At 42.4% G+C, this 18516-nt stretch overlaps 1 protein-coding gene across 10 annotated transcripts in view; it reads right to left on the bottom strand.

The window, feature by feature from the left end:
* PCNX1 (pecanex 1) overlaps positions 1-12230 on the bottom strand; it is a 92330-nt gene extending 80100 nt beyond the window's left edge. For 3 of the 10 annotated variants that reach the window (XM_063331411.1, XM_063331413.1, XM_063331412.1), the window contains exons 1-3: positions 11853-12230; positions 3561-3769; positions 2793-3071 (exon numbers count right to left, since the gene is read on the bottom strand). In XM_063331411.1, the coding sequence (XP_063187481.1) occupies positions 2793-3071; positions 3561-3769; positions 11853-12005 (641 nt within the window). In that variant the 5' untranslated portion in view covers positions 12006-12230. Of the gene's footprint in view, positions 1-1751; positions 1809-2792; positions 3072-3560; positions 3770-11852 lie in introns of those variants that run through there. The other 7 variants (XM_063331414.1, XM_063331416.1, XM_063331417.1 and 4 more) reach the window with 5 other exon arrangements.
* Positions 12231-18516: the final 6286 nt, after the last annotated feature.

Genomic DNA, 18516 nt, shown 5'->3' with positions numbered 1-18516 from the left:
AGTATTTCAATTATTAGTAACTGTCCTATCTAAAATTACTATCTGCAGCTATATTAGATTAGTGTGTCAAAGACTAACCGAAAGTCTGAAGAGGCTGCAAGTGAATTCAGAAGTTTAAAACCTGACTTAGGCCCATCGACCAAAGAAATCTGATATTTGGACTAGAACTTCCAGAGAGAATTTGGAATGAGCAAGTTTGATTTCAGGATGAAGCAGAGGAAGAGTTTTATTCTTTTCTTTTGAATACCTTCCCCCCCTTAATTTCCAACTAAAACAAGATAACTAGTCAGGAGGCTGCTCTCAAAATACAAAAGGACCACAGCATGCGCTGCAAATGCTAGACCACAACAGTTTCAAATATTAAGAGAAGTTTTCTTTAAAGCTTGAATCGCTAATTCAGAAATCATTAAGTCAGAAAGGCAAAACAGCTCCAAGCTTAAGAACAGGTCTGCTAGCTACAGAAAACTGCGAGGAGAAAAAATAGCAAAGGTAGGGCAAGAGCTGTAGAGATCACTTCTTTTTTTAAATTTCTCTTGCTCGTACTTAAGTAGACTGCACATAACTCAAAGATGCAACATTCTCCAGCTGTCAGTTTTATTTTGTAGAGGCACACATGAAATTCACATAGCATCATGATAACAGCTCACCTACCCTGATGCTATCCAGGGACAGCAATGTCACCAGGTTAATGCTTTATGATGCTTTCAACCATAGTAGTCACTAACACAAGAATTCATATTGCCAAAAGCATAACTGACTCAAGTGTTTTAAGGTATCCACATGGGTCCACAGATACCCAACAAAGATTACGCTTGCACTGTTCCTTCTACGTTTTATGTGAGATTAGGAGCCTGTACCCCCATTATTTGTTTTCATGAAAACACACAGAAGAATTACCAACACCACCCATTTAAGTATGAAAGCAACAACCACACTAGAAGCTACAGAAGACAACTCACGTTCCTATCTCTAAATTAAGACTAGCTTCTTTCAAAAATATTAACTACAGAATTTCAGCTTTATAAAGACAATGAGGAAAAAAATAAACAAGGCATTTCTTAGGGAACAGTAAGTTGTTCTTTACTTAAGCATACCAAAGTTTTATGACAAGATTAAAAACCCTCAGAGTTTGGTCCTATTCACAAACCAATGTGAACTGAAGATAAATAAGCAGTTCATGTAAACCTACAAGTGACAGCACATAATTTTTGCCAAATACCTGAAAGCACCACTTTGCAGATAAACATCTTCAGAAAGAAAGAACAGCAGTTCTTAGAAGCTAAACAGAATCCTGAACATAACTTTTGAACAGAAGCCAGACTATTGCTTAATCCTTCAAAAATACTAATATTCATATCTAAAGTGGTCCTAGGGATGGTATGTGCACGGGGGGTAAAAACTCTAGGACAGCTTTGCACATTATACTATATATATATATAGGTATCACATGGTGTAGCCTAAGCTATCAAAACTAACCTCCTGATTATGCAAATATTTAAGGTATGTTTGCTCTGACCTCCTCTATATCCATCTTATGCTAGGGGAGCAGAGTTTTAAAAAGAGAAAACCCTACATATACATTTTCTTCTGAGGCAGTTTTTTGTCATTATTGTTCCAATTTAGCTGACTAAGGGGACACCTCAATATTAAAACACTCACTGTACATCCCCTCTACTGGTTTGAATGTTATCATCCCAGAGTTCTTGTAAGCTTCCAGGCAAAGATTAGCATATACTGTACATCCCACTTACCAAAAAGTAACTCCGTAATTTCTGCATTGACCTTGTTCCCAGTTCTAGTTAAGAGACCTGAAAGTGGGAACAAGGATCATATAAAAAGTTAATGAAACTTTAGTTGGCAAGCAGGACACACAGCATCAAGCTAACCTCTACTTCTGAGCTCACAAATGCTTATAATGTAATAACTTGTCCCACGTCAATTGCTCCTTAGACAAAACAGAACTTCTGAAACATCCAGAAGTAATTCACAATACTAGTAGGAAGAAGTCCCTTGCCAAGTCTTGGCTACTGTTTTGGAAGCAAAAGCTACATGGCTTAGAGAAGAAAAATTAATCATCACTGCTAAAACATGTGTTAGCAAGGTTGCATTGAAACAGAAGAGACCACTAGTTTACTTTCATGAATTTTATTAAGCAGAATAAGCATTAATATACATTTAGGCAAGCATTCTGCCGAAATAGCTCAATACAGTTTTAGTAAGGTATATGGTGATCTAAATGGAGTCACAATTAAAATCAACGGGTTCGGTTACCAAACACAACATGGAAAAGGGGTCAGGTTATAAAAGATTGATACAAGAAGTTACTGTATATCAACTTTAAAGGAATCCAAGACACCATTTTGGCTAACAATACCTGAGCTGAGAGCAGATACAGAAGAACTTAAGACCCATCACATGAGAAGCTACCCCATAGGCACAATGAAGTCCTTTTACTTCTAGGCTGAGCATTTTAATGAGCATCACTTTAACACTTCCTTTAAGCATCCTGATAAACAGACTTAACAGTCTTCTTACAGCTACATTTCCTTATAGCACGTGTCTCCATGTAAAATTTTCAGGGTTTTGTTTGTTGTTTTTTTTTCTTTTTTTTTTAAATAAAACACACACAACCTTTTAAGAGTCAGGACAGCATACTAGTTGCCTTGCTTTGAAAATGATTCATGCCTACTAGTACCAGAAACTCACAGACAAGAGAAAGGTCTTCTTTAAAAGCTAACAATTCAAGGTTGATTTATGTCATGCAGTGTAACTCTTAAGATGGCCTCAATTACCTGGAGCCAGGCAGAGGCTTTGATAATAGAGCTCGTAACACATCCACAGTCTCATCAGACTGGTTAGGCTGGCCTTGTTGACTCATCTTTTGCTCTTCTTTCTCCAAGTAGTCTGGTCGGAGGAGGAAAGCCTCTGGGGTTTTTTTTATGCTGGCAACAGCAAAGCAGGTCTGTGGAAAGGAATCACCTCCTATTGACAGTACTTCAGAATCATCATCTTCATTACTGAGCAATTCCAGAATTTCCAAATCCACAGGACAGCGTTCTCCTGAAGACAGACTATGACTAGAGTCAAGCACTGTATCCAACTCGCGCTTTTGCAAAACTAAGCAAATTGAAACCTGGTCAGACATTCCTTTCAGTGATAAAAGACTTAGCATGTAGTATGTGGTCTCCGACAGCTAGATTTTTAAAACTAAGTCCACTGCTGAAATAAGATTACTTGTACTGGTTGTGTTCATTAAGTATTTAGTGACCTAATCAGCACACATTTTCCATGCTATTGTTTCAGTGCTTCCAGCATTTTCGATATTGTTCTGTAACTCCTTTGGGGAAGGAACCAGGAAATTAACATGAATCCATCATTTCCAAACTAATACATAAGTAAGTCTGCTTTTAAAGACCAGACTTAAACAGTCTTTCAAAACTATGGAGGTCTGCATCTATATTCCTCAGTGTTTATTTCGACTACCATTCCAGTTACCTATCTGATGAAGACAGGCCTGTTTATCATTTGAAGCAGTATACAAACATCAGCAGACACCTTACCTGGGCCCATTGCTGTCTTTCCTCTTGGCTGAAACATTGCTTTGTTCTGTTTTTGCACCTCTGTCCATATGCTCACTGGCATTCCTCTCCACAATTTCTCCCTCATCCAGTGCCCTGTGCAAACGGTAATTCACCATCTTCAAAACGATAAAGAGAGCTGCTATCACCGGGCAGTAGACAGCTACTATCATCATGGAAGAAGGAAGGGCCTTTCAAAAGAGAATAAGAAAGAGTTAATGAACACGAGGTCAAATGTCTGTAAGAATACATAAAGCTATCTGTAGTTTAACAGTCTCTTTCATATAGAAAAGATTGATCACACTAAAAATGAAGGTTTAAATACACACCCCCTACGCTCAGGCTTTGTGTGGAGATTGTTACAAGCCTAGCAACATAGAAGAAAGGACCAGTTGGACTACAAGATACCAAAGCACCACAACAGCATGGTAACTATACCTATCACTGGAGCTTCAGAACCAAATTCAACTCTTGTTCTCTTTTTCCAGACTATTGGAATGTAAGACCTTGACTATGAAACCTAAAGCTAACATGATTTTGTGCATCACACCCAATATTTTTGATTAGTTGCTATGAATAATAAAAAAAAAAGATTTTAAGCAACTTGAAAACTAAACCAAGCACAGGGTATGACCTTATTTCAGGTCTAGTACACAGCACCAAGTGCATTTTGGAAAAACTGATGGCAGATGGGAGAAAGCCTGCTCAACTACCCAACATAGATGTTTTGACTTCACCTGTCAGCCTCCAACAGCTGCTCTTGCACAAGATATTGATCAGTCACAAAAGCCAAACTTTTCCCTACCTACATGCAACAAAAGGCTGTTTACATTTGTGGCTCACACATTTGAGCAGCAGCCCACAATAACCTGCAAGACCACATGCTGCAAGAAGTATCTGTGCTAGACCATTACATGCCCATGGAAAGGCAGACAACACAGATGTTCTGAAGGGAATTTTTCAGAATGTCTCAAAGATGACCAGAAGCCACATGAAAAGCCTCAGTCCTGAATCCAACTTTTGAAATTCCACTCAGAGATAAGACTTCTCATGCAACTTTTGCTGAGGCCCAGAAGACTTTTACAGATCACTTCAGCGACAGATATTAATTGCTGCCTAATGGCTATTTAAAAGAAGTGTTCAGAGTACTAGCTAAACTTCAGATTTCACTTCAAGGCTTTCACCCTTCTAATTCACCTTTTATTCATATTTATAATTTTGCCATTTCCCAAGGCAGTCACTAAACAAAGTGAGATATCACCTCTTAGTCTTCATGCACCAATATACCACTTTCCTTACAAAAGCAACTAGAGTCTGTGTTCTCAAATATTTTGCTGCATCACTATCCTCTATCCTTTACCCCACCGATGGTGTAGTTTCATATAAAATCCTAACAGCCATAAATATCTATACACACACATAGACATAGGACAATCAGAATTAAGCAGCATTTGTTACCCAGCACGAACATTAATTTAGTAGATGAGAAGAACAAGTGAGCTTTAGACCTCCTAGCCTAAGAATAATTCCAGCTTGTCTCGCACACCTCCCTTCCTATACAGGTCATTGCAAGAGAAATGCCATCATGGTGATCAAAGCCCCATGCACATCTTGCAGAATCAGAAAGTGAACATGACTGGAGAATAAGACAGAAGGCCTTTTCTATTCTGCACATAAAACTAGTTTTAGTCTTTTAAAAGAGATCCAATTATAAGATTAATATTTCTACATATTCAAGAGTTTATTAGTCCCAGAAGAACTGACAGTGCTTGTCACACAATTTAAGCCATGACTTCAGCAAAAACAGTTTGAAGAGATCTCCAAATATGAAATACTGTACTAATACAGGGGATAAAAGAATATACATTTCTAAATATTGTATTGACTGTTACTTCAGAACAAAACTAATCCTTAATCTGGCTGCTCACCTTCTGCCAGTAAGCAAAAACAAATAATCAACATAACATTTCTAAAGCCGAACAACTATAAATAATTGAGTCTGGAATCAATCAGGAGGCAGGCTACTTATTAGGATTCTTTTCTTAAAGAGATCAAGTTTAACCTACCTTTTCCTCCAAAACAAGTTAAGTCAACACCTAATGAAACATTTGAAGTAGGACAGGCAAATTAAGCTGAGGTATGCTAACTTGTATTTTGCACACTGAGCTGGACAAGACCGTAGTGGACAGGGAGATTCATGCACCAAGCACCACTTCAGGAGGAGAAAGAGGAAACATAGCTATTTAAAAACAGCATCAGTAAGCAACCAGGAGCCACAATGATGCTAAAGGCATCCACACAACCCCTGAAGCAATGCTATGAGGGTTTCCTCAAGAAATGCAGTGCTTCTGCTTCCAGGAACTTCAGAGGCAGCTAGCTCACTGCAGGCAAGGGCAAGCCCGTTAACTTTGGCAAAACGTATGAGCTTCATACCTGCTAAGCAGTCTGCTAGTCAATCGCAAACACAACTTCAACTAGCCTCTCTTTAACAAGTACCTAATGTTCATAAGCCATTATCAGCAGAGTCAGTTTAACACTAGATGACAAAAGCTAGAGTTAGTCTACAAAAGACATGCCTATACTTTTCTATCTGCAGAGCTCTTCAATTTCTCCCCTCCACTCCATCACCAGTGAGGTCACTCAGTGTACCCAGTTTACTTTGTGGAATGCAAATTCTATGCATCCTGTTCTACAAAGGAAAGTTGTGAGAACAAGTGGGGAAAACAGCAAAATGCCTCATGTAACTTGCAGCAAACCCAATAAAGAATTAAAGGGTACTTTTTCCTCACATGCCGTTTCTGATGGATTGCAAAAAGCTAAAAACAAAATAAATTAATTCACTACTTTTCATTCTTCGCATTATTAGTAGATATCCCTCTCTGGATAGGGCATATGCTCTGGGAATAGGAGAAATTTTAGCATGTTCGGCATACTCTGCTGTCTGATTACACTCTACATTAAGTCTCAAGCTGTGGCACTAGCAGCATGGTACCAACAACTCACCTGCATTCTAGCCAGAAGAGAAAGAATTACTGCAACCCAACCTAAACCACTGGTGCCTTCTCTATTTTTCTTTGCCAAACTTAGAAGCATTCAACATCCATTTGGGGTCTTCTGTCCACAAGCCAGGGCAAGTTAAAGTGAGATTATATTTTAAATTGTGCTTGACATTTTACCACATTTGAGGAGAGACAAGTCTCTCACCAACATAACTGAGGATCCTATACAATACCATCTTCAAGATTGGAATACAAATCCAAGTCCTACAAATTTGCAGATAGATCTCACTTCAGTTATTTTCACAAGTACTAAAGCATTTTTATTGGGTACAACAGACTAAAAACCTCAGGTCAGAGCTTGTTAGCAGACACCAGCTGGCTACAAGTCTGTATCTGCAACAGCATTTCAGAGAACATCCCATTTTATGGCACATCTCTAGTCACTCCATTAGAGCATCAAAAGAAAACATACACTGAACAGCAGCAGTCACAACTGAAGCTCTTATAGGAGAGAAGAAAGAGCTAGACATGACCATACAAAACCTGCCTGCTTTAATTACATTCTGTTGAAAACTTCAGTCATCTAATGGCTGAATAAACCAAATCATTAGATAAATTCCTAGCTGAAAGTATTTCCCTAAATCTTAAAGGGAAGTTAAGTAGTACTCTCAAAGATGGAGGGCAAGGGGAAGGACAACAAGTTTCTACCACCTTTCCCTCAGCAGTTACTTTCCAATTTTAAACCTTTCAGGACAACTTATGAAATCCATACTATATATGTGGACAAAGGTGAGACACAGGAATGCACAGCTGAGGAGCGGGACTGTCCCTTGTGGAAGCTGCTGGCTGTTAGGTCAGCTCAGCTGCACCACAACACACCTTTTGTGAAAGAGTAGGTAGAAAAAGCTTTAAATACTCCTCGATTCCAGTGGTCAATCTAGAACAGAACTGAAACCTCAGACCACTAGTTACAGAACTAAAATATTCCAATTTGAACTACAAAGGACACAGTATCTTGATTCAACTTTTCAAATACGTAAGTGCCAGGAATCAGAAGAAATTTCATTGATCACAAGCTAGGCTGCATACTTATGAAGAAACAAAGACCATATGGACCTTACCTAACCCCATCTAGCTTTAGCTAGATACCACAGATGCAATGAAGTTTCCAGATTATTGTCAAAAAGAGACGTGTAGGTGTTACCTGTTGAGAACATCCATAGGGGAGTCTCCCAACCCAAATCAGATTGCAAGTCCTTACGTAAAAGTGATATCAATCAAACATTTATTGAGCAGTAGCAGTTGCCTTGTAAAATGCTCTCACGTTAAAGCATTTTAAAGGCCAGTATTTTATAGAAACTGTCACACTGGAGAAAAGGAAAGAAACAGCAGATGCAATTTTGTCGCCATTTTTTGTTTATGAGCGGCCTGATAACTGCTGTTATCAGGAAGCACGTTCAGTTACAAGTTATCTAGCTTTCGACTGAAACCTCAAGGCATACAAATGAAACTCGAGTAACCAGGAAACTAGATGTGGCTTAGAGCAGTGTGGGTTACCAGGGATTCTCATCATACATCCAACTTCAAGTACTTAAACTCTTAGTTTATGAAACAGCACCTATTTCAGAAACTTCACTGGAAAAAGACATCCACATGAAGATACATTTGTGTGACCTACTTCTATAACTACATACACAAGTCAGGAAACCAAGTGCCTATTAAGTGAACTGTTGTCTAAATGAGCTTAACTTTGACAGACAAGTTCTGTAGGTACATACAAGCCCATCACCCCAAGCAAGGTACAGTCCTGGCTCCTCTTCAGTCACTGGCAAAGTTCCCCAAGCACTGGAGCCAAGACTTCACCCCCTCCTGCGCACGTGGTGGGGCTGAAACAGCATTCCGACTAGGGGAAGTGCTTTGGCAGCCTCCTCTCTTCCCTTCCCCCTTGCAAAACCGATGCATAACATTGGCCTCTGCATTTACAGTATTTTTTCCAACTCCGCCACTATGTTTTACAACCTAGCTGTACAGTTTCCCCATATTGTAGCCTATTTTCTTCTCCCAACTTGAGTTTTGGATTAGAGTAAAAACAGGGATCAGCTCTTACGACAGATATGCAGATCAACAAGCACAGTTGAGTCTGTTACTGAATACAAACATCCAAACAGGATAGATTTAACTAGTCTAGAAAGCAGTATTTTTGTATGCATGCTGCCAAGCCACAGATCCAAAAGTACAGACTCAAGCAGCTTTGCTCAAGCAGACGTTTCTCTTCCTCTACACCCCAATTTCTTCATTAGATTCACTCTAATTTTGCCACATTCTCAACAAGGATGGGTTAAGTCCTTCAGTTAAATACACACGAGAAAAATAAGAGTATCGGATCTGTAATACAGATACATTTTTCTATACATCTGTCTTCTCCTTTACACAGGGTACCGATCTCACTTTCATGTACTTAAGCTCAGAAGGCAGATGAGGGACCAAGGAAGAAAGGTTCACTGAATTCTACTGCTAATTTCTTCAGTTGGTTTGCACCATGCATTAAACCATTAAACCCATCAACCCTAACAGTACTGGCATACATGTGCTAAGAAACACACATATTTATGGTATTACTTGCTGACTGCAACCATTACCAGATTCCATTCTGAAAATACAGGATCAATAGAAGGAATGCACGGATGAAACATCTGCAACCTTGCGTGCAATAAACCAAGTTGTTAAGCAATAAATGTATCTAAATTATCATATCCAAAAGAGATTAAGTGTTCCATTCCTGTTGGGAGTTAAATGACATTTGAAAAAAAGTGATTAGGTTTACTGTAAAAATGCATTCAGCCTTGAGAAGTTCTTAGGGGATCCTTTTGCCTTTGTTGCTACAAAACAATTTAGGAATAACTACAGTTATTGCTGCCCCAATGCATCAAAGCAACACTATGATCTCGGAATTCCTTTAAGTGAGTAAGTTTTATAAGTAATATCGAACCTGCCAGCATTCTAAGTCTTTCTATATACTTTGTTTTTTTAAACACACAGGGTTGTCTGCCAGCAACAAATCATTTGAAGCTAGCTTAGAAACTCCCTCCTACACACCACTGAGCCATGCTCAGAATTCAGATTACGATTACCTAAGACTTTTTAAGCAAGTTCTGCTTATTTATGTATGTCCTACAGCAATGCAACATTTACTGCTTTTTATTCTGAAAAGGCGCTTAAGAGATGCTAAGGAGCTAAGATGACCATCACGGTTCTGCCTGTTTAGCTTGTGTCTAGACAACACTTAAACTGCAGAGGGTGGAAAGAGGGAAAACAGCCAAATATGATTCAATCTGCTTTAACTTGTGACTAATCTCCCTACTTATTCTCAGGGAAGTTGGCACTTGTTGTTGCATCTTTAACTTGTCCAGAGCTATGAAGCAAGAGATTTTCTCTGACCTCAACAAAACCTGAAGCAGCTTGCTTTTGCCTGTCTTTTCCTTTTGCACAGGAAAAGCAAGAAGTTTAAGCAACTCAAGTTTACCCCATAGTATGGGCAACTGAAGTTTAACTGCTGCTTTAAGAGCAGCACAAGACTCAAATGCTGGTCCAGATTTATCAGTTGTCAAGAGACCTGTGTACAATATAGATCAACTCCCATCAAAAGTCTCCTGTACATGCAGAACATAGCTCACCACAGCTTTATGAGCAGCTTGCTCAGCAAGGCAGTACTAATTAAATAGACTATTCTGTCAAAGCAGAAGGATAGTATTTCTTAAAAAAAAAAAAAAAAGCTGCATTTCAGACAAAAGGACTCTCCTCTTCCAACATTCAGCAGAACCCCAAAGAGATAGAGATTCACAGTTTTTATAGAGAGGATCTGCTTAGTTGAAAGTTTTATCTAGCTGTTGTCACATTAACTTTGGTTTTAGAAGCATTTTGTCTCAGCCTGCGGTTTCCTTGCCAGCAGTCTAAAGTTTTCAAACAAAAAGCCTCGAAGCTACTTTTTCCAAGACCCAGTAATGTGAATTAAAAGCTAACTGTACAGGGTTGCAGCTTCCTCTTCTACACTAGGTATTTCTTAGTATGAAGTGTCTCAGACTGCAGTCTTACAAATTGCTTTTTAACAAAGCAAATGCCTGACCCCAGAGCTCTGAATCTCTGCAACTGCACTCACGTAGAGTTTTTCCTCCAAGATTTCATTCACTAACTCACATTTTTTCACAGGGCAGTTTCTACTTTAAGTTGTCACAGCATCTGGACCTGGCAGATTTGCAAATTACATTCCACCTCACATGCTCAAAAGCGGTCACAACATACCTAGTGTGCTCACGCTTTCCTAATGAAAAAAATCTAAAGTGAAATATTAGTATTTCAGCAATTACACACAGCTTACACAGGAAGCAAAGCACTGACCAACAGGAAACTGCCCCCTCTCCCATAACTGATCATACCTCTCCTATATTTGTTTCCAAGTCCAAATGTCAATAGAGCTTCTAGGTTTAAAGGTTAGTATTTCAACAGTTGATTGAAGTGGCAGATACAGAGATATACTCAACAGCAATTCTCCCAAACCAAGTACAGTAAAATCTGGTCACAAGCAAAAAAGACAAAGTAGCTTCTTGTCAATAACACACAGTCCAGATACACTGCCAGCCTGCACACAGCACGCTACATTATGGCCAAATAAACTTCTCGGTTACGGACCCTGTGTCCATACGTCCATTGGGGGAGGGATGTCCATAACCCTGTCTCAAAAGTCAGAAGAGAAAGCGACAGAGCCACCAGGCAGAAATACCGACTAGATCTGACAGCTTCTACAGAAACTGCGCTTCTTCCTGGACTACCAGTAGACCTGCAGTGGAACCTCGCAGCATTATGTCCAGTTTTGAAGGCAAGTGAACAGAAAAACGAAGGCAGAGCGCCAGCGACTAAAGCCCTGCCGCGCCCGACCCGCTCCCCCCACTTTCCCCCCGGTAACAGGTCCGTGCTCCCCAAACGCCGCAGCCTCAGGCGTACCCCGGCCCGCCTCCACCGCGGCTGCTGGGCCCGCCGCGGGCAGCGCCGGGGGCCGACAGGGGAACCCGGCGGCCGGCGGGCCCCGGGGCGGCCCGGCGGCGGCAGGGGGCGCGCGTGCGACGGCCCCGGGGCCCTTCCCGCCCCCCCCCGCGCCGGGCCGGGCCGGGCCTCGCCGTCGCCGCTGAGGCGGGCGCGCCCCCCCGCCAAGGCCCGCCCGCCCCGAGGCCCAGGCCGGCACCATTCCCCCCCCGCCCCGCCGGTCGCGGCCAGCGCTCACCATGTAAAGGGTGAAGGGGAAGCCGAGCAAGAAGAGCCACAGGTAGAGGTGCAGCGCGTTGACCCCGGCGCCCTGGTGCGGGTCCTGGTACCAGCCGCCGCTCAGCGCCGCCCACACGCCCTGGCGCAGGATCTGCAGCACCTGGGAGCCCATGGCGGCCCCGCTCCGCCGAGCCGGCCCCGCTCTATCCGCCCTGCGAGCCCGGGCAGAGCCGCGCGCCGCCCGCCCTCCGCGACAGCCCGCACGGCCGCAACCGCCGCCGCCGCCTCCCCAGCAACGCCGCCGCCATCTTATGTCCGGGCCCCGGGCCGGCCGCCCGCCCCCGCGCCGCCGATAGACCGGCAGCCCTTGCGGCAGGGGGATGCCCGCCCCGCGCTCTGTCGCCGGGGAGGGACAAGGCGGCGGGGGCGGGGGCGCCCGCCACTGCGCCTGCGCGCGGCCTCTCGCCCCGCCGCTAGCGCCCCCTGGCGGCGCGGAGGAGGGCGGGGCGGGCGAGCGGCTGCCGCTGGCCCTAATCGCCACCCGGGACCCAAGCCCCAGCGGCGGGGCGGCGGCAGGCTGGGGGGCGCCAGGAGCACTCGGGGTGGGAGGGTGGAACGTATGTCCCCATCACCGGGGCGGGTTCATGCCTGCGGCCTGGCCCGGGTGGCTCTCGGGGCTTGTGCCGTGTCAGGATACTCCTAGAAAATGGAGGGAGGCACATGGGGTTTTCCTTCCCCTCTTTCAGGGCCTTGCTTCTGGCAAGGCGCTGTCACCTCTTCTTGTTGCAGGGCGAGGGGGACATCGTCCCGTCACACGCTTTGGTGCTTTAAAATTAAGGTAACAACCTTGCCTTTTTTTGGAGTCCACGTTTACTGTCAACGTACGTTACCAAAACCCCTGTCCCACCACAGGGCTTGTTTTGGTGTTGCTTCCAACACGCACAGAGCCAGAATTGCTCAGGCTTTAACGCAGGGCAGAACACAGCACAGCAGGCCAGGGGCACACCGCGAGTCTCTCACAGAGGTCGGTCTCAGCTTCCACATTCAGCCATTTTCACAGAAAGCAACTAGTTCTCAGCAAGTCCCAGCCTTCCCCTTAGACGGGTACGTCCCAAAAGTCACGTATCAGATAAAAAAAGGATAGATTAGGGAAGGAGTTGGGAGAGCGCTGTCAAGCAGGGGAAAAGGGAGGTTTTTTCCTTCAAACCTTATGAACAAGTACTGCTGAGGATGGCTCATTAAAATAGCCTGGCTCACCAGTCACATCTGGGAAAAAGTAGCCGTGAGGGTACGCTATGATACTCTCGCTGTGGTGGCAGAAGGTTCCCACACAGGTTCCGTCCTGAGACCAAGCTACTGTCCCGCTCCAGCGGATGGGAGACAGGGGAGCGGCACCTTCTGGGACTCTGCTGCAGAGGAATTGCAGGAATGAAATAACCGGAGCGCTCAGTCATGACTCATGATGAGCACGCATTTGGGCTGGTGTTTTCAAGAGGCTGCGTTAATGCCACAGTCTCCACAGTGTTTTTCTCCCTGACAGTTAGCGAACCAATGGCAGCATTTGGCTATTCTTGGAAAACCAGGAGACAGAAGTGACTGACTCAAAGCAGATGTAGATGAGCTATTTTTTGTTTCCCCAGTGACAAAGTAGGGAGAAGGGGTGGACACAAAACCCCAGCCATGATGGCTGTCTCTTCCCAGTATAAACAAATAAACCACTTTTAACTTTATTGTTTCAAGTAATACAGTTTTTAATATAAGACTGCTAGCAGTATTTTGCAAAGGAGTATTTTTTCCACTCTGTCAAACAGCACTGAGATATGAAAGGAAAAGAGGATTGGGGGGGAGGGGAAAAAAAATCCCAACACACCAACAGTGAAAACCTACAGAGGATTATCATGGATGGGGAGGGGGAATTCCCTTTATCCTTCTGGGATAAAGCCAAGCATGACAAGCCTCAATAGTTACAGTAGGCTCAGAAAAAAACCCAAAACTATGAAGCATGTTTCAACTACATCATTTGCCAAAATACCATTTAAAACTAAAATTACAAATACAGCTGTTAGAAGATGTAGTTTATAGGCTGTGTTATCCATAAATATACTCTGATACTGTAATGATCAGGATTATGAAGTGTTAGTTCTACCAGCAGCTGTTTTATGAATGTTACATAAAAAGCTGTTCACCTTCTCCACAAAAAGGAGGCAAGAGGGATAACATTCATTAGTAATGCGTCTGAAGGCTGCAGTAAATGCTTTAAAAACCTTTATGCTTCTGTTTAGAAGCCATTGATTAAATCCGGACAGATTAGCCTCAGCCTCATAGGGATGATTCATGTTAAACCGTGCCCCTGTGTGAGAGGCTGGATGCTGTGGAAACTCATGGCTGCTTCCCCAGCCCTGCTCCTAGAAGTCATTGGACCAGCCATGGAGAGATAGAGGCTTGGGGGGGAATGGGGGGTTAAAGAAAAAAAAAAAACAACAACCACAAACAGAGGAAACAAAGCGTGAATATCACAGGCTCAACCCTGATCCAAAACAGTGTAACCTAGTTTAGCACAGATAGCCCTGTTCAAGAGCACTTCATCATGGGATGATCTAGACTGCATCCAGTAAAACACACGAGAGAATATCACATGGTTGAGAGGACAATTAAATTTCATTGTTTAGCTATTTGAATGCAGACAGGCTGAAAACATTAGGACACAAGATGGGGAAATAATATTATTGGAATCCATCCCTGCCCGAAGGTAAAATTGATAACAAGCCCAGTCGTAGGCATCATTAACAAAGTAAGGAAAAAAAATAATCCTGATTAGCTTTTACGGGAAACAAACAATCAGTCCACATCTGGATAGAAAGTAACAGCAGTAGACTCAATCTATGCATCAAACCTCTGCAGTCCAAGGAATTAACTAACTTATCTTCTGCAGTCTACTTTAGCCTTACAGTACTTCTTTAGGATGGGTGTTAGTCTCTACAGGAAAAGAGTGTGCTCTAGGAAAAATTGAGCATGACATCAGTGAAGAGCGAACAATTGATTAGATAAGATATTTAAGAGAAGAGGCACTAAATCAAATGGTTGGAGATCAACCTATTTTTCTACAGCATTTCACTTGTAATTTAGTATGCCAAGACTAAGGCAAAGAAGTCATTTTCCACATAAGCCATCGTTACACAGGAGGAAACCAACTCGAAACAGTAACTGTTATTTTGGGCAGGCAATCCTTAACTCCATTTTTCCTCATGTTCTTTATATACGTACACAGTCAGGTGTCTTCCTTACAACCGCAGGCTATTGGGGAAACTTCAGTAGCAAATTAATATTGTGGGGTCTCTTAGGTATGCCATCATATTAAAGATATGGCTGTTTTGTCTTGGACTTGTCCAAGGAAGAGTGATCTGGTACCCATATACAGCATCATTTTTCTTTACTTCATGCCACACTCCCATGGGTTGAAAGGGCATTTGCAAAATCAGGGCAATGCTATGTGGTACACAGTAGAACGTAGGTTATACCAAATACTCAGACGGATAAACTAATTACAGTTTCTTGACTGGCCTTATGAGCACACTTTTTCTAATGCGTGATATTGTAAGAACAGGAATTTAATCAAAACAGTAACAAAACACTGAAACCTGCCACAAAAATGCTTCAACATGTTGTCATTTCTAAGAATAATACTGCAGAATGCTTTGCAGCATTAGTAGTACTTCAGCCTCTCTTATCTTCTCATTCAGGGGAATGAAGTTCTATGCTTTCCCTCCAGACATCTTCTGTGGGATACCCAAAATTACCATTTTTAAATTAGTTATCAAGAGAATTCCTAAGTTTTATGAGAACATAACTTAGATAATTAGGACAAGACACGAAACAAAGTTAAAAAGAATAAATTTCACCCAATTTAGGCAAAATATTATGTCCAGAAGGAGGCTTATGACTGGCACTTCCTTGTTTTTTTTCGTTACAGTAATCATCACAGTATGATACCAAGCTGTAAGTAACTAATAAAACAATCAGCAGAAAATAAGAAAAACACTGATTTACTGACTTTACAATTATGAAGGCTAGCACTTCTCTCTCCACGCTGGATACGGCGTTTGTTTTCAGATGAAGATTGACAAACTAGGCCTCGGTGGCTCACTACCAGCTTTTATTTACTTCTTCCTATTGATTCCTTGTCTCAGGATCTATAGTTAGACAGCAGCATTTCAGCCCCAATTTTTAAGATCCTGCTGACACATACTACTTACTGTGGATTGGATACAGTATCCTAAGCAGCAACTTTGGCTCCAACAAGAAAGAAAGAAAAAGACAAAAGGCAATTTTCTATGCAATTGATCAGCCTATGAGAGAAGTACACCTGCTTTTTGATTTCCTGAAGCAGCAATAGTTAAAATACGTACTTGCTACTTGGGCATTAAGAGCCTTTGCATAATTTTAAGTCTTGACTTTTTTTTTTTCCACCATTCCCCTGTAATTGCAACGGGCTTAAAACAGGGTTTAACTGAATTCAGAACATTTTTGTAAGTGGCGATAAATGTGTTTTATTCTCTCATATGAGAATTAAGAAGTAGACTTATTTACAAGGGTGGTAGAAAGCAGAAATTCATTCTACAATAATATTTGTTAGCCTAGTTTCACTGTAAGATAGCTAATTTTCTTATAAAACCTGTCAGGTGGTTGTTCTGGATTTGTTTTTAATTACTGTAGAGTGGTTTTTGACGACTGCAGGACTCCGCTGAACATGTTGCCATCAAGTTAACATCTGACGGCAGCTTATCTGCTTATTCACACAGTTTTTAAACAAACATCTAAACAAAAGCCAGATCCTTTCACAGGCCACACTCCCTCTTCTAGCAGAGAAGTCACACCAGATTCAGCCTCACACACTACAAGATTGCTATGAAATTGCTCTGTAAAATTCATTCCTGCCTATTACCCCTACTTCCAACTAGAACACAGCCTTTACAGACAATGAGAAAAACAAGCCTGTTCTCTAGTGCTTCAGTATAGACCAGGCATGGCTTTACCAGCAGGAAGGCTACATGGCAGGAGACCTCCTCTCCCTGCTGTGCTGGTATGTTCACTGCTCACAGCACATGATGCAGCCCCAGCTGTGTGCCAGGATACAGCCCACGCCCACCTTTTATCACTGCCTTTATCACTGCCAGGGCACCAAACACGCTCCCAGATCCACCTGCCCTTTTGGGATACACCCTGCTCGTGGGGCAGGCCAAACCATTCCCTGTCTCTCATCATGGGACAACATAGTTCTTGGCCTCACACTCCAAGGAAAGGGGAAGAAAGGTTTGGGTTGTTGGGGTTTTTTATTTGTTTTGTTTTTTCTTTTTTTTTTTAACTATCCCTTTGACTGATAAAGCTCTCCATATTACTTTATAGTGCTGCTTAGGGAGAGATCAATTCACTGGGTGGAGGATGCTAATTACTGATCTGCAAATAGCTGAACCATGAAGCTCACAGTCCCATTAATCCTGCCGTTGCAGTTTGTCTCAGCTGCCTGCTGCACCTCTTGAGTGTGTAAGCTCTTTTCTTATGCTCTCAGAGCCCTGTGGTTTTCTCAAGACAAAATAAGCAGACCAAAGCAAGATTCTCCCCGAAGAAGAGCACTTACATAAGTTTCTTATTATCAGGGAGTGCTGAAAGGGGAAAACTGTTTAAAATAGATCCATGCAGACAAAGATGTCCCATGACAGCTAGGAAAAAAGAATTCTTACCAACTTGTTGATAGCAACCTTCTGTAACTTGCCACTAGAGCAACAGCATCTTCAACTCCCCTCGTTTTCTTTGTTGTCTAGAAGTTGTCTCTATACAGCTTTCTGCGCTACATTTTTAGCAGCTACATGGGCCCTGGTCTCCCTATCCTAACCTCTTGTAGCTGTTTCAGCATGGCTGAAAAATCAATTGGAATGGCTTAATGGTCCCATTGCTCAAGACAGAGTGCAGTTTTAAGATGAACTTTCCTCCTAAAGATTGTTCTGTTAGTGTTTCTTGCAAGAAAATTGCGATGGCATCATCCACTTCCACATTACAGGACCTAATTGTCTGGACGTGTCCATACAGAAATCACACAGAGAAGCGTCATCGGTGTCCCGGTGACCACAAGGTCTCTGTGATAAGGAGGAATTTGCTAGCATTGCTGGTACAAGCATTGCCTAAAACCACCATGGAGATGAAACATAATAAACAAGGCTAAAATTAGAATATCCAAACACCAAGCTGACAGTATTTTAGCAGCATTTATACCACATTCTTTAAAGCACAGCACAGTGGTGCCTTACTGTAAGAAATTTCTGCCAGACAATGATTCACGCTGCCAATGGGATAAATTCCTATTGAAGATCTTTGTTCTCTGTTAAAACTCTGTCTGAAGTAGAAAGCTCCCGTAGCTTGCAAATGAGTCCCCAGGACCCTCTTCTCCATTTTGAAGGATTTCCTCTCTCTTATGGCTCTTTTTAGCCATTTTTCTAAGAAAGTTAAGCCTTTTCAATTGGTTAGCCACTGTGTGGGAGAGAGTTTCAGTTTCAAGTACGTTGTCAGAGGCGGAATTTTAACAAATATTCAACGCCTGCCAATTTCCAGGTAATGAGAAAAGGCCAACATTAGGAGGCCCAAAGGGGAAATGAACGCAGAATCTGGAGAATAGTCTTAAACTGGCTGGC

Source organism: Chroicocephalus ridibundus, chromosome 4 (assembly GCF_963924245.1).
Source record: "Chroicocephalus ridibundus chromosome 4, bChrRid1.1, whole genome shotgun sequence".
NCBI lineage: Eukaryota > Metazoa > Chordata > Aves > Charadriiformes > Laridae > Chroicocephalus > Chroicocephalus ridibundus.
Note: the sequence above shows the minus strand (reverse complement) of the source record. Positions and strands in the feature narration are given on the sequence as shown.